Source organism: Scedosporium apiospermum (assembly GCF_000732125.1).
Source record: "Scedosporium apiospermum strain IHEM 14462 chromosome Unknown SEQ_SAPIO_0095, whole genome shotgun sequence".
Taxonomy (NCBI): Eukaryota; Fungi; Ascomycota; class Sordariomycetes; order Microascales; family Microascaceae; genus Scedosporium; species Scedosporium apiospermum.
The window spans coordinates 142884-157374 of NW_015971796.1; the positions used below are offsets into that span (position 1 = coordinate 142884).

Below are 14491 nucleotides of genomic sequence, written 5' to 3' on the forward strand. Positions count from 1 at the left end.
TCCATCCATCCCCCACGACGGCTCCCCAACCGGCTTCTTGGGGACGACGGCCTCTCCCTTGAACTGGCTTCATATCCGCACATGCTGCATTCAGAAACAATGGATCAAAAGCGGACCCGTCACGCTTGCGCCAGATGTCGTAGACAGAAATTGAAGGTGGGTGAACCCCGAATCCCGGATCTTGGTCCACAACACCATCGGCTTACCTCCGGGGACGTCGGCCCCCACCACCACGCAGTGTGAGGCTGCGAGACCGTGTGTGTTGTGCGTGAGAGCCAATGCAGAATGCGTAGAAGCTACGGACAAGACATGGTATGAAACCAAGCCCCCATACACCTGCGCTGCCCGCATCAGTCAATTGTCAATTCCTGCGACCGTACATAGCCAATTAACCTAGCCTCTGGCCCAACTTTTAGGCGGTCCAACCGGCCGAAACACGAAAGACTTGCATTTATCAAAAACCGAAGGGTCCGGTCAGCGACTGGAGTTTTGGACCATTCAACCGTCACCAGTCGCCCCTCTAGGGAAACGGACGGCCGGGGAACTGCACGGCCGGCGGCCCAACCGAGCCTCTCCCCCGACGAAGCCACTCCACCAATCCCCAGAGGGGGCCTTTCTCCCCAGCAGGAAATGCATACAGCGACAATAGACCATGGGATTGAGGAGATTGTTCCCTCGGAGCAACGCGCGATCGCCCTCCGATTAGTAGAGCAGGTAAATACGGATTGATGACTCTGGTGATCCAGTCGGCGTTGGATGGTGCTATGCTACATTTAAATCGGCTATATTCACTGGCCGAGATTGACTCTGCGCACACATCGCCATTATCATATTAGGACGTAACGGGCTAATATTGATGTGTCGCAGGTTTTTCGAAAATACGATGTATCAACATCAAGCCAGACGCGCGTGGTTGATGCCATCCCGGGCTCTAGTTCACCGAATAGAGACCTCGATGAAACGAGATTGGTTCCCGTGGCAGAGCTTCTAGGTTTTGAATTGCCGCCACGCGACATTATAGATACACTATTAACAGCGTACATGGAGTCCATGCATTGGTATCTCAATATCCTCGATGCACCGTCGTTCTACAACAAGCTAGAGCCTATCCTAGCCACCGGCCTCGCGCCTCGGTCTCAGAGACCCTTCATTTTGAAAGCCCTCGTCGCAATGATCATGGGGGCTCGTCTTTTGAGCGACGAAGTCAAGCAAGAGAAATTCAGCACCTCTACCTTTTCCCTGACGGACCTCGTGTCAACACTCACAGCAGGCGTAGAAAGATGGTATTTTCCACTCATGGATTCTGTCACACCCGACACCGTGGCATTCTCCTTCATGATGTCGGCCAATTACCTTTTCAACCGCCAAATAAGGTCCGCATATATGGCTATAGGAACAACTGTGCGCGCTGCAGAGTCAATCGGCCTTCACCGGGAGTCATCGTGGGGAGATATCTCCACGACGGAACGCGAAAACCGGAGGCGTATATGGTGGTGTGTCTTTACTGGATCAGGGTCGGTCTCGCTTCTACGGCATCAATGGATCTCGATGTTCAGAGTCTTAGACTGGGGCTATACATGCTGACATTTGAGGGTGGTGTGCAGGTTTCTCTCCATGTCCTATGGAACCCCACCGATAGTGACTGAGGATAGCTGCTGCGTTCAACTTCCGGACGACCTGGAGGGAAACATGCTTCAACATCCGGGATTTAAATCGATGGAGAAACGCGAGGATGGAGAACTCTGTTCTGTGACTACGGGGTCGTACAACCGCTACAAGGCGAAAATGTACATGATGGCCTCTTCCATCATGAATCAAATTTACTTCACACGGCACAACAAACCTGGAGAACTTGTCCGACTTATTAAGGGTTTCTTCGAGAGAGTCCTAGAGTGGGAAAGGTCTGTCCCCCCAGAGCTACAGCTGGAATCCCACATGGATTTCATCCCGTCGGAGGGGGAGGAAGGTTTCATACGGCAGGTTTTCGCCATACAGGCTCTCACTCTCCGCATCTCCTACGACAACCTCCTGATATTCCTATTCAGACCACTTATCACCATTGGAAGCGTATCTCAGGCCCTCCAACGAACGAGGGAGTCATCACCGGCATGCCTTGCGTCGATTCTGGCCACAGGGGTTAGGCCTGATAGAGTGCCTGACGCATTCCTCCAGGTAGCAGAGACGCAATGCTGGACATCTGCCACCAGGACTTCGTTGGTTTTCCAACGTCCCAATATCCGAAACCTTTTTTCCTTTAGTTTCCCGGCCCTTCACGTGGGCATTTACGCCTTCTCGGCCGGAGTCATGTTGGCTCTCCTGGCACTGTCGTATCCTCTGTCAACGCGCGGAGACGAGTGTAAGCGCGGCATTGCCCGGATCATACAATTCTCTCGAAGCGCTCAGCTGAAGCCGCATATGCGGAGCCAGATGTCGGAGGTGCTAACTGACTTGATGCACGCAATCGCCTCCGAGGAGACCAAGGCGCTGATTGCGTCACCGGATGGCGTCAAGAGTGCTGCCGAAAGTTACAAGAATCCTCATGCGCATGCACTTGATCCCACTCCAGAAATGTGCCCAGCTTCAAGTGGAGGATCTCAGGCGCTTCACACGCCGACCTGTATAACACCGGAAGCAACGCCGCCTGGCGATAGCGATCACGGAAAGAGCACAACATCGGAAAAGGGGGATGAACAACAACAACTCCAAGCCCATGAACTAGACACGGGATTAACCTTAGCAGCACCGCCATGCCAAACATCCCATATGCATGAAAATGAAAATGGGCCCTGTATGTGTTCTAAAGTTCATGGAAAACGCATCCCTTCCGATACCGATCCCGCATTACAAGAAATGCTAAGCGGCTCCCCATATGGTGACATGGGGAGTGCGATGGACGTATGGACCGCACCACACGCCGAATGGTTAGGTGATCCGCTCCAGGGAATGAATCAAGTGTGGATGTGGAATGGGACATTTTCCTATCACTGAGATAAATTGCTCACAGCTTGATATTTTCCATCCCACCCGCATCTTTCGTGGGCTCCTCTGCTTTGAAAGTTGGTCACATACATAAGAGCTGGATTCGGCGCTGGCTGGCTTTCCCAGAGCAGCCTTCACAATTAGTGGTGCATACGAAGTACAAGAATTGGTCTTGAGTGAGTGCGGTTCTGTTATTCTCGAGTCTGAAGGGAATCGACGACGCTTGTAGGTAATATACAACATTGAAGATGGTTGTTCTGTCCGGTTCCAGGCCGAGATGAGGTCGACATGTCTTTGCGTTCCCGACATCATTGAATCATTGATGCATGTGCCTTTGGTTTCTTAGCTCCAGCGACTTAACGTAGTATGGGATGAGGTACCCAGAGTATCAAGATCGATGGAATGTATTCCCCGGCGAATTTCTGTTAGCGAAAATCAATTGTGGTATCAATACCGAAGTCATTGCCAGTCACCCTGCTTTCCGATCTAGTAGCTAGTCTAGACTCTAGAGGTACCGGAACATTACCCGGCAATGAACCTGCAGAGAGGGATTATGCGAAGTATTTTACGAACTAGAAGGGGGGAACCGACTAACATCGATCAGAAGGGGCTGGTCTGGTTCGAATAACCGAAGCGGGCGAATCAGAAGAGAACCGACCATCTCCTCCTCCGATGCGGAAGATTGACAGCCAGTTCACCATTACTGAATATAGAATAACTTACCTCCCGTGATGGCATGGTTTCTGCCTCGGGGGAATGTCTCTCGTAGCCGGGGGAGACTGATATGGGTGTAATCCCACTGCACCTACAAGTCTCGAGCTTTCTTCTTCATCTCGGTTTCTAATTTCTCGAGATACTGGTCTGCCTCAGGACCAGTGAGACCGCAACCCAATCGCACCAGTTCGTAGGTAAGGTCTTTTTCCATGCCCTCAAAGACGCCAATCTTTCAAGACACTCCGTAGATCCTAGACGCCTTCCCCTCCAGGATCTCAGAAATTGAGACGCGAAGCGGCGGGCCTCTTTCCTTGAGTGCTGCTTCCGCCTCTTTAAATTTACGGCGATACATGGCTCTCGTCGCTTCCTGGCGTGACACGTTGCGATGGGCGATGTGTCCGGGGTCATTAAGAATCTCCCTGATTTCCTCATCAGAATGGATGAGTGGGATGGGCATTGAATAATGGTTAACGGCCCACGGCACTGATTGGGAAAGTTCCCAATCAATTATAGCGAGAATGGTAAAGTCGTCATCGACAAGAATGTTCTGTATACCCATGTCCATGTGGTTGAAATGAAAGGGTCCTTGGTCGTCGGGGTCTTTGAATATTTCTGTGTTCCGCACGATGTCTCTGAATACGAGTGAGCCAAGAAGTTGTAAACCTGTCACTCTCCGTACTAGATGCATTCTCTTTCCGCGCCTGAGTGAGTCGAGCTTCTGCTAGGGCATTGAAGTAGCTCCATCCGGATTGGAACGGCCCAGCGGTGGGAAGACCATCACTCGAAGCCGTAGCGAGCTTGCCAATAATAGGGCCTTTCTCAGTAGGAAATTGTGAGATTGAGCCGATCGAGGGAAAGGTGAAGGCAGCAAGTTCCGCTTGATATGACGTCCACTGCGTAATAATGCGCTCCTGAGTAGAGACCTAGTAAAGTTATAAGTAAGAGCTGTAGCTATTAGGAAGAGAACTAGAACATACAGGAAGGTTGTAAATGCTGTGGTCAACATCCTGGAGAGTGTTTCCGTAGAATCCTTCAATAAGCATGTATGTAGCGCCGACTTTAACAGCTTTGGCAGAACCTGGTGCTTCGTAGGCGAATAGTGTTGCGAATGGGATGGTTGTGACATTCGCCTGCAGAAACCCCATTGTCGCGACTTCGCATCGAATCAAGTACTCGTCGGCGCCATCGCTATCGCTGGTCTTGCTGTCAGGGTGCTTTGGCAGCCGCACCCGGGCAATGATGAGGCGACCATCAGGCGCGACAAGTTCAAAACAGCACCAGTACTGCCCAGCTGAGAATGGTTCGCTCATCGACACGGGAGAGTTGAGTACGATTTTGGCATGCTCTACCAACGCGGGGTTGTTGATCGACGCCATGAACCTTTCAAGGCGCTCCTTCATCCCATCGTAATCCCAATTGTCGAATGAGGTCCAGCGTTCACTTGGCCGCCTTTTCTTTGGTGTTTCCATGCTAGACATCTTGTTCCTTGGACCCTTGAACCCTTGGAGAAGTGCTGAAGGGCGGAAGAAGGAAGGAAAGGGCGCCTGGAACGGCTTGGGTTTCACGACGAGTTCCGTTCGATTACACTGCAATGTCTATGCTATGGTCCGCCTTGCGACCAACCCACTTCGCCGCGCCGTCCCAGAGGAGACCTGATCATCGATATTCCCAGGCCCAGGTATTCTTGTCGGCACCGGAGTAATTCGACACCCTATTCATCCAGGAGGACCCGAATAGGCACCCGATGACAAGCCGTGAACCCCCAATAACCCAAGATTCCAAAGACACCGACACCATTGAACCCGTCCGGAGAATGAATACCGAGGTACTTGAATGGGTGACCACGTGACTTGTCTGAATCCCGGGTCTGAAGCAACTGCGATTGTGTAGGGATTGGGCACATGAAGGACAAGAACTGACCTTGAGGGAGTCCGACCTTGCTGTCCTCGAGCCCCAAAGAGAATTGATAACTTGACGACTGATCCATACTATAACTTACGGGCAATACAGCCCAGGTCGACCGCTGGTTGATGATGATAGAGATCAATGTTGTGTTCCTGAGATGCATGCACCTTTGATTGCTTAGCGCCATCCACCGTTATTATGGGGCATCCCGACTCCTGGACTCCAGAGTATCAAGGATGATTGATCCAATTCAAGTATTTCCCCGCCGAACCCTGTGAGAAAAAATACAATATTCCAGACAACCCTTGACGCAGTGGGGCGGACGTTGCTCTTGGTGGAACACTGGTTTGATTCAGACCTGAGCGGTTGCCTTCCTTGCCTGGAGATAGTGGCTGTATCGGATGCCACACGAGTAAATATACTCCGAGATACAGCTACCCGTCACATTATGGCGTTGGTAAGATTGTATTTTAATGTACCAATACTGCAGTGCCTGGAGCCAAAGCAAGAAAGGAAAGAAGAAAAGGGGAAAGGCAAAAAGTCCAAATTTCCCTGCGACGTACGAAGCAGGGCAGAGGTAATAATGACGATTTTCTCAACTTGTTTTTCGCCATTCACCCACGTCCATACTTCGTACGAAGCTGTACCTTGGATGACAGGAGACTGGAAGCAGGCGCCACGTGAAATCAAAGCTCATCCTGTCCCTACAAATAAATACTTCGGAAATAGCGGAATGTCACTGGTCTTACTCGAAGAGAAGGAGGATACTTGCTTCGTATTACGAAGTACTTATAAACGAAGAAGGTGTGGTCACCAAAATGCGGCAGCTTCCTTCCTTCCTCCCATTTGGCACCCGCCTCATCTCGTGCACGTACGGACTTCGTACAAAGTACTCATACTAGTTTGAAGTGTTACTTCGTAATAAGCGGCACCCTCGCAGCCGCTAGCACCTTTGAATCGCCGGAATTGGCAAGCATTACGAAGTCCAACGGCCTAGGACTCCGCGAGGGGGGATGAGACGACATTTGGACATTTGGATGCACGATTTCCAACTTGGGACAGAACACGCTCTAGAATCGTCATTCCCCGTATTTTTCATTTGCGAGTTTCTCTTCGTATTCTGCGACTTGTCGTGATCTCGTGGCCTTGGGTGGGATCTTGCTCGTCGGACAGATCGATTTTCGTTTCTTCGATGCTCAGCGAGACATGCCGTCTGCCCCATCAGTATTACTCCACCTCACCTCGGTCCTCCGTCAACGTTGGACTGTTGCAGCGAAGGATTCAGGCTTGGGCATAATAAGCCACTGCCTACTTCGTACTGCCTGGTGTGGTAACACCAAATACAATTATCAGCAAAATTCAATTTTGCGGGCAGATAATTTCGGCAGCCCTCTCAGGCTCACATTGCCAGCCGCATGTTTAGTGCTCGTTCTCCTGGCGAGCGGCTTTCCAGAATAGGTCGCTACTTTCAACGGCTGGACGCACCAGGTGCATCTGTGGATGCCTTCAATTTCGGCGGAAGCAATTCAAAAGGCAGCCCGGACGCACCTTTGTATGAATGACTTTGAAGCTGCTAGTTGTATAGTAGAGAAATGAGGTATACGCTACGCTAGGCGCTGGAAGTATTAAGTACGAAGTACGAAGCGTGAATGGGCGAAGGAACCAGAAAACCGTGCATCGTATTTTAGGGGCGCTAACGGCTAATGTACGTGCTATTAGTGCTATTAGGGGATCATTCAGCCACGCCCGCAGCCTTACAAGAATTGACCAGGTGGAGGAACCTCGTAGTCGGGCAACGGCTTTATAGGTCTGGTAATGGGGAGAGGGATGACACGAACCAAGCCGAGATCGAGGTGATGAAATGGTTGGAAGGCTGGAGGCGACCGCAGCAGCAAGAAAGGCATCGACCTGGGCGTCAAAATAGGCTCGTGCCACTCACATGAATCATGCCGTATTTCTCACGGCGAATCCATTGTGTTGCGAAGAATCGTCAACATGCTTCGTTAAGTTGGACAAGTTCCTTCATTCAGGATGAAGTTTACGAAATACACCAGCTCCGAAGTACACAGTGCCCTGTGGTGAATTGAGATTTACTCTGTATTTCCTCGTACGAATAGGCGAATGCAACACTGTGCTCTCTATATGCTGTTTTGGGTTATTTTTGTACGAGGCGCTGGAACTGAGCACTGACTGGACACTGTCCTGCCATCTTTCGACCAATGTTTCCGAGTTTGATTGAGTCTTCGTGCATGCGTTAGACTCCCCTGCTTGTAGTTTATGGAGTAGGGTCAACCCCTTGATCGAGTCGATTCCAAGCCCTACCCCCGAAATCCAACATCACCATCACTGCCATGGACAGCCTTGACCATATATACTCCGTCCCAAAACGGGTCGACTGGACGTGACTTCTACTAATTTTTGAGGACTGGAGCACGAGGACGTACACTTCTTGTACTAGTCCCCAGCCTGGTCACCGAGCCGTCCACCAACAACGCCGTGACGCAGTAACACCGTAGTCCGATGTACAGTATAAGCATAAACATGTACAACCGTAATGTTGCAACAGGCGGTGGGGTACATGCACTGTACCCCCGTCACCCCGTAACATTTCGTGACATCGACGCCCAGGATTTCCCATGCGATTCAATTGATGTCACTAGTACGTACTTCGTACTGCTCACATCGTTGCTTCCCTGTTTTCCTTGCTGCGCCCCCTCCCCTTCTCTGTTTCTCACTCGTTCCTGCTCCCACACCCACGCCTGCTCATCCTGACTTGGACGCCTGTTGCTTGCTCGTGTCAGACCCGGTCCCTTTCCTTTTCCACCTCTTCTCTCGTTTTTTGCACCTCACCCTGCAACAACACGCAGCGCAGCCAAGATCTGGGGATTCGTGGATTCGTTTCGGGAACCTCATTCATTCACTTTTGAATTTTCTTTCTCTTCTCTTCCTTTCGTTCTTCAATTTTGACCAATTCGGTTCTCGTGGCTTAGCATCTAGCATACGCATAGACACATAGATCGCTCGCTCTGTCCTTCCCTCGCTTCAACTGCTGTCCACCACCACCCCCTCGCTTTATATCCTAAATTGCCAAGGCAGAGACACCAACCTTTGTCGCCAAGATTCGTCGCCCGTCTGGTTAATCCGGCCCTTAAACGCATCATCGTCGATATCGACACAATTGCCGTCCTCTTTTTCTTACCATTTATACCTCGCTCTCTCCATACTACGACGACTGCGCAACACATACGAGAAGGACAAAAAAAAAAGTCGGCAACACCCCTTTCCTTGACAATCCGGAGCAATAAGCTCTGTATGTGCGGCCCGTCATAGGTCAGCTCTGTAGCACATAAGAAGATCGCCGTCCCAGCCGCGCTCCCGACACAAGAGAGTCACAATGCAGCGCCGTCATTACTACGATCCGTCCCATCCCCCCGAGTCCATCCCCCTCGACAACCCTTACAGTAATCGAGGCCCTTCGCCCGTCTACTACCCGGACCAGGCTCCTCCCCAGGCCTCCCAGTCCTACCACGACCAACCCTACGATCGATCCTCGCCTCCTCACCCCAACCCCAACCACGCCGCCGCCGACCCTTACTATAACCAGAACGCTCCCTTACCCTCCTCGTCCCCCTCCAGAGGCGGTGGTCAGAGTCCCTACGCTCGCGACGACTACGCCGACCAGAGACAGTGGAACGAGCCCCCGGGAAGCCGCCACTCGCCGCCCCAACCCTCCTCGAGCCAGAACACTCATGCCCAGAGCAACATAACTCCCGGTGCCGATAACTTCAGTAACGTAGCCGCCGGAGGTGTGGCGGGCATAGCCTACTCAGTCGCCGATTCTCACGCGCGAGAGAGCGGAGCCGAAGCCATGCGGTATGGAGGCCAGCAGCCGTACAACGGCCCCGGCAACGACAACTATTACAATAACGGCAACCCCAACTATGCCCAAAATCCACATCAACACCCCTACGCCCAACCCGGCCCCTATGACACGACGACCAATAACGGCAACCCGAATCCCTTCGCTGGCGGTAGCCAGGATGGCTCGTCGCGATCTAGCATATCCGGATACGGCCCAGGTCACACCCAGGCTGCTGCTCGACCCTATGAGACGAACGACCCCTACTCACGCTCGCACCAGAACGTACCCCAATTAGGCATGGTAGACCCTAACACCATCGCCGACGATGGCGACGATGGCCTCGTTTACGGAAAAGCTGCCCGGTCATCTGCGCTTAGTTTGCACAGCAATCGGAGCGGAGGCCGTAACGCTGCCCCTGCCGCCGCCGGTGCCGCCGCGGTGGGGGGAGCTATGGGATCAGGTATGGCTGCCCCTGCCTTTGGTGCTAGGGAATCTAACCAAAATACAGGCAATTTCCATGATGGTAGCTCGGCTGCCCTTGATGCCTCCGGTGGTAGCAAGAGCAGGGCCGCCGGTATCCTCGCCGAAAAGGAGTCGCCTTGGCTCGCGAAGCAACACAGCGGCAGGAAGAAGTGGAAGTGGGCAATTATTATTGGTGTCATTCTCATCGTGATAGGCGCCATCGTTGGTGGCGTCTTGGGATCCGTGCTGAAGCAAGACAGCAAGACCTCGACGAGGCAAGGCCAGTCTGCCGACGAGGACGTAGCAGCCAACGGCGACCTGGGCAAAAACAGCGCCGAGATCAAGGCCCTCATGAACAACAAGGATCTCCACAAGGTCTTCCCGGGCATGGATTACACCCCGCTCAACACCCAGTACCCCGAGTGCATCCACGACCCGCCCTCACAGAACAACATTACCCGTGACATCGCCGTCCTCAGCCAACTGACCAACGTTGTGCGCCTGTACGGTACTGACTGTAACCAGACTGAGATGGTCGTCCACGCCATCGACCGCCTCGACCTCAAGGACACGATGAAGGTGTGGATTGGTGTGTGGCAAGATAACAACGCCACCACCAACAAGCGCCAGCTCGACCAAATGTGGAATATTCTCGATCAATACGGCGAGGACCCTTTCGCCGGCCTTATCGTCGCCAACGAGATTCTCTTCCGCCAGCAGATGACCAATTCGGAACTCTCGTTGCTGCTTAAGGAAGTCAAGACTAACCTAACGTCGCGTGGCTACAAGAATCTGGCTGTGGCCACCTCTGACCTTGGCGACGACCTCGAGCCTCCCGTTACTGACGCCTCCGAGTACATCATGGCCAATATCCACCCCTTCTTCTCCGGCACGAACGCGAGGGATGCCGCCTCTTGGACCTGGACCTTTTGGGAGGGCAAGAGCGGGCCTGTGTGGAAGACGGATAAGAAGAAGAATATCATTGCCGAGATTGGCTGGCCCTCGCAGGGCGGCACCAACTGTTCCCCCACCGGCGCATCGACCAACTGTCCTGACGCGTCTGTGGCCGGTATCACCGAGATGAACACGCTGCTGCAGGATTGGGTGTGCGATGCCCTCACGAACGGCACGGAATATTTCTGGTTCTCGGCCTTTGACGAGCCGTGGAAGGTACGCTTCAACACTAAGGGCAAGGAGTGGGAGGATCACTGGGGGCTGTTTGATGTGAACCGGAACTTGAAGAAGGGTCTGACGATACCCGACTGCGGAGGGAAGACGGTATAAACAAGATCTTACCCTTTCGTTCTTGGCGTTAACTCATTTCTTGTTCTACATCTGCATCACGCATTCCGCAGCGGGGGGCATCATGTTTCACTGTTTTTCTCTTTTTCTTTTTCTTGGGAACAATTTTTGCATCGAGGTGTCAAAGTGTTGAGATTACATGAGTGTGTATGTGTCCAGCTTTGGAAAACCCTCGGCGACGCAACATTAATCATTGCGTCGAATCATTTTTTCTGTATACTCGGAAAGTTGGGAACGTTTTGGTTAAAAAAGGGGGGTGTTTCTGGCGGGTGGGAGGAAGAAACGCTACGTTATGTTTTTGGATATCCATGTCTGTTTCCTTGGGCTGTATTGCTTCCGAGCCACTTGCGCGGAAGGGTTTCTGTATTTCCTCCGGGAGGGGATTTGAAGGATTTCTTGACATTTTTTTATCCGCTTCGTCTCATTTTTCTTTCTTTTCTAGGATTATTCCTTAGTCTGTAATAGCGGCATGTTACCGGGCTTTTTTGTTCAAACTACGTTCCCACTTTTTTTTTTCTTTCTTGGTGTTTGGAGTGTCCTTGTCCTTTTTCTATTTTGCCTCCCCATTGTTTCTTTAAACTGGGTTTTCTCGTCTGTTCGACTTGATACTCGGCCGACGTGGGATGGATGCTGTTACTTCTGTATCAATGTTTGGGTATCACGCATATCTAGTTTGAGTAAAAACAACTAAGAGTTCAAATCCTGAACAATGTAAATGGCTGGCCCTATGTGTGACGAGCTGCCTGCAGGTTGGGTTCTAGACCGGGGCCAGTGCCGAGATCTTGAAGGCCTCGCGGCCTTTGGAGCCGACATGTTTCCTGGACGAAGGCGGGCTCACTTGTCTGTTTCGCGACAGAGGCATCAGCCCTATACCACCAACTCTAGGCCTCAAACAGCCCAATCCCTAGTCGACTTCAGACTCGGATGCATTCGTTCTGTTTATCCCTCGCGGGTTAGGTATACATAGAAATGCGTGTGTATATGTGTGTGTGTGTGTGTGTGTGTGTGTATCTATACCCGCTATGTACACATCCCCGGTCCTCCCTCCCAGTTCAAATCTTCGTCCAACATAGACAGATCGCTTTGCACAAGTCTAGACCCTTTCAAACCATGCGTCGTGTCCCTTTTTAATTTCATTTCTTTTCTTCCTTTTTTTCTGCCTTCTTTTTTTTTTTTTTTTCACTCGGGGGTTTTGTAATCTCTATATGATGCCTTCAGAAAACACAATCATTCATCAGAACAAGCTGGGGGACGCATCTCTATGAGCCATGGTAGGAAAACAAATGTGTATCTGGAAAAATGGGTTGGGGGAGTGAAAAAGAGAACTCCAAGTTGCACCTCGAACCGTTAAAAAAAAGAGAGCAGGTCAGAACAAAAGGTTAACACACCCCCTTTGCGCCATCGCTAATAAAACCTTTCTTCGCCATCCCACTGAGAGAAAGCGGCTTCTTTCTCGTCCTCACAGCGATGCTCTTTTCCTCCTCCCCTCGCATAACCTTCATCTCTTACTCGCTGTTGGAAGGACTCGTCCCTCTTGCCTCGCTCGCTTCGTTTACTCTCCCGCTGAACGTTGCTGCTGCCTTTGTTGTGATGGGCAACCGTATCCTTATCCTTGATCTGACGTCCACTGTGTGGACCATCCCTTTGGAGATTGCCGGTGTCCTTGCCTTTGTGGCCGCCGCCCGCGCCGTTCCCCGTCGTGTTGGCCGCAGTCGAGGTCTTGGAAATCTTCTCCGAACCATCTGGTACCTTGAACGCCACTGATTTGCCGCTCCTCGGAGTCTTACCGACGGAGGTACCGTGATTCTGGTTCTCCTTGGTGTCGACCGTCGCCTCGCTCCGCTCACGCCGTCCGCTGCACGAGGCCAGCGCGGTACTAGCGCCGTGGGTCGTGTCCTTCTAGTCCACGTTGCGGTCGGCAGCGGTGGCACCACCGCGCCAGAGCCCATAGAAGCCGTCGCAGTTCTTCCACATCTTGATGGTGCCGTCTTCCGATCCTGTGGCGTACAACTTGCCATCGGGTGAAAAGGCGATGGACCAAATCGGTCCGTGGTGTCCCTTGTGTGTTTCTGAGAGAGGAGTTAGCTTTCTAGACGATGGGAGACGGGGATTGCTCTTGCGACTAGTAGCAACGTACCCAACTCCTCAGCCGTATCCCAGTCAATAACTCGCGCCCAAGTACCCGGCTCCTGGCCAACAACCAACTTGCGACCCTTCAGATCTAGTCCAACACTGGCGATGGTGTACTTCAGCTCCATCCGCTTAATCTCGTCCATGGCCTGCGGGCCGCCCCAGAAGTACACCCACTTCCCAGCCGCAACGGCGAGCACGGGAAGACCGCCGCCAATGTCATCGGGCGAAGTATAAGCGGGCGCGAGTGAGACTAGTTCGCAGGACCGAATTTCGCCATCCAGCACCTCTTGTCGCACACATGCGCGCGTAGGCAGATCGAACCATCGGAGGGTGTTGTCGGACGCCGTCACCATAATGTTTGGATCCTTAGTCCAAGCGATAAACTTGATAGGCGCCTTGTGGGTTCCTTCGCCAATCTCGAAGCCGCGGGTGGACTCGATGACGGCTGGGACGGCGGGGTTGCCGTTCTGGGTGGGGTTGGGGGTTTCGGTAAGGTCGAAGACACGGAGAATTTTCTCATTGCCACCAGTCGCAATGAGGTCAGAGTTGTCGGGGGGGTAGGCGATGGCGCGGACGATGTGATTATGCTGGATGGTATAGAGGGGCTCGCCGGTGTGAGTGTCCCAGATTTTGCTATGGACACGACATTAGCTTGCGTGGGGGAAGGGGGGGGGTTTGCAAGGTAGGGGCGAGCCCTCAGCATACACAGTAAAGTCGGCGGATGCGGTGGCAGCGTTGGTTGAATTGGGGCTTAACCTGGCCTGCCATACGGCGCCTTTGTGGCCGATAAAAGTTCCGATCCTGTAGGGCGCGATTAGTATATGAAAAGAGGGATCGGTAGCCTTGTGGGCTAGTGATGGAGTGAATTGACCGTACCAATCGCCAGTCTGGCCGTCTCGGAGCATAGGATTTCCATCTGGAGGGGCGAGTCCAAAGGTTAGCAATCAGAGTCTCTCCAAAAGTCTATTGGAATTGTCGGCTCTTAATACCTTTGCAAGCAGAGATCATGTAGTACATGTCGTCCTTTTCCAGGGGAGAGAAGCTCAGATGGGGCACAGGCCTCGAGTGGCCGTGGCAGGTGAGGGGGACGTATTGACGGGGAGGTTCGGCGGCGGACATGGTGTTTATTGCTGG

General features: G+C 52.4%; 3 protein-coding genes and 1 pseudogene across 3 annotated transcripts; 2 read left to right on the forward strand and 2 right to left on the reverse strand.

The window, feature by feature from the left end:
- Positions 1-630: 630 nt before the first annotated feature.
- On the forward strand, positions 631-2926 carry SAPIO_CDS4879 (uncharacterized protein; the record flags this gene model as incomplete). Its single annotated transcript, XM_016787328.1, has 4 exons — positions 631-714; positions 868-1373; positions 1605-2788; positions 2859-2926. The coding sequence occupies 4 exons, from the start codon at positions 631-633 to the stop codon at positions 2924-2926; spliced, it is 1842 nt and encodes a 613-aa protein (XP_016643003.1).
- Positions 2927-3925: 999 nt separating this feature from the next.
- Positions 3926-5171, reverse strand: SAPIO_CDS4880 (Uncharacterized protein; the record flags this gene model as incomplete). Its single annotated transcript, XM_016787329.1, has 3 exons — positions 3926-4305; positions 4373-4616; positions 4671-5171. 3 exons carry the CDS (start codon positions 5169-5171, stop codon positions 3926-3928), a joined length of 1125 nt encoding a protein of 374 aa, XP_016643004.1.
- Positions 5172-8992: 3821 nt separating this feature from the next.
- Positions 8993-11206, forward strand: SAPIO_CDS4881 (annotated as a pseudogene; the record flags this gene model as incomplete).
- Positions 11207-12628: 1422 nt separating this feature from the next.
- SAPIO_CDS4882 (uncharacterized protein) lies at positions 12629-14476 on the reverse strand (the record flags this gene model as incomplete). Its single annotated transcript, XM_016787330.1, has 6 exons — positions 12629-13100; positions 13233-13293; positions 13362-13990; positions 14063-14158; positions 14234-14273; positions 14347-14476. 6 exons carry the CDS (start codon positions 14474-14476, stop codon positions 12629-12631), a joined length of 1428 nt encoding a protein of 475 aa, XP_016643005.1.
- Between the last annotated feature and the right edge of the window lie 15 nt (positions 14477-14491).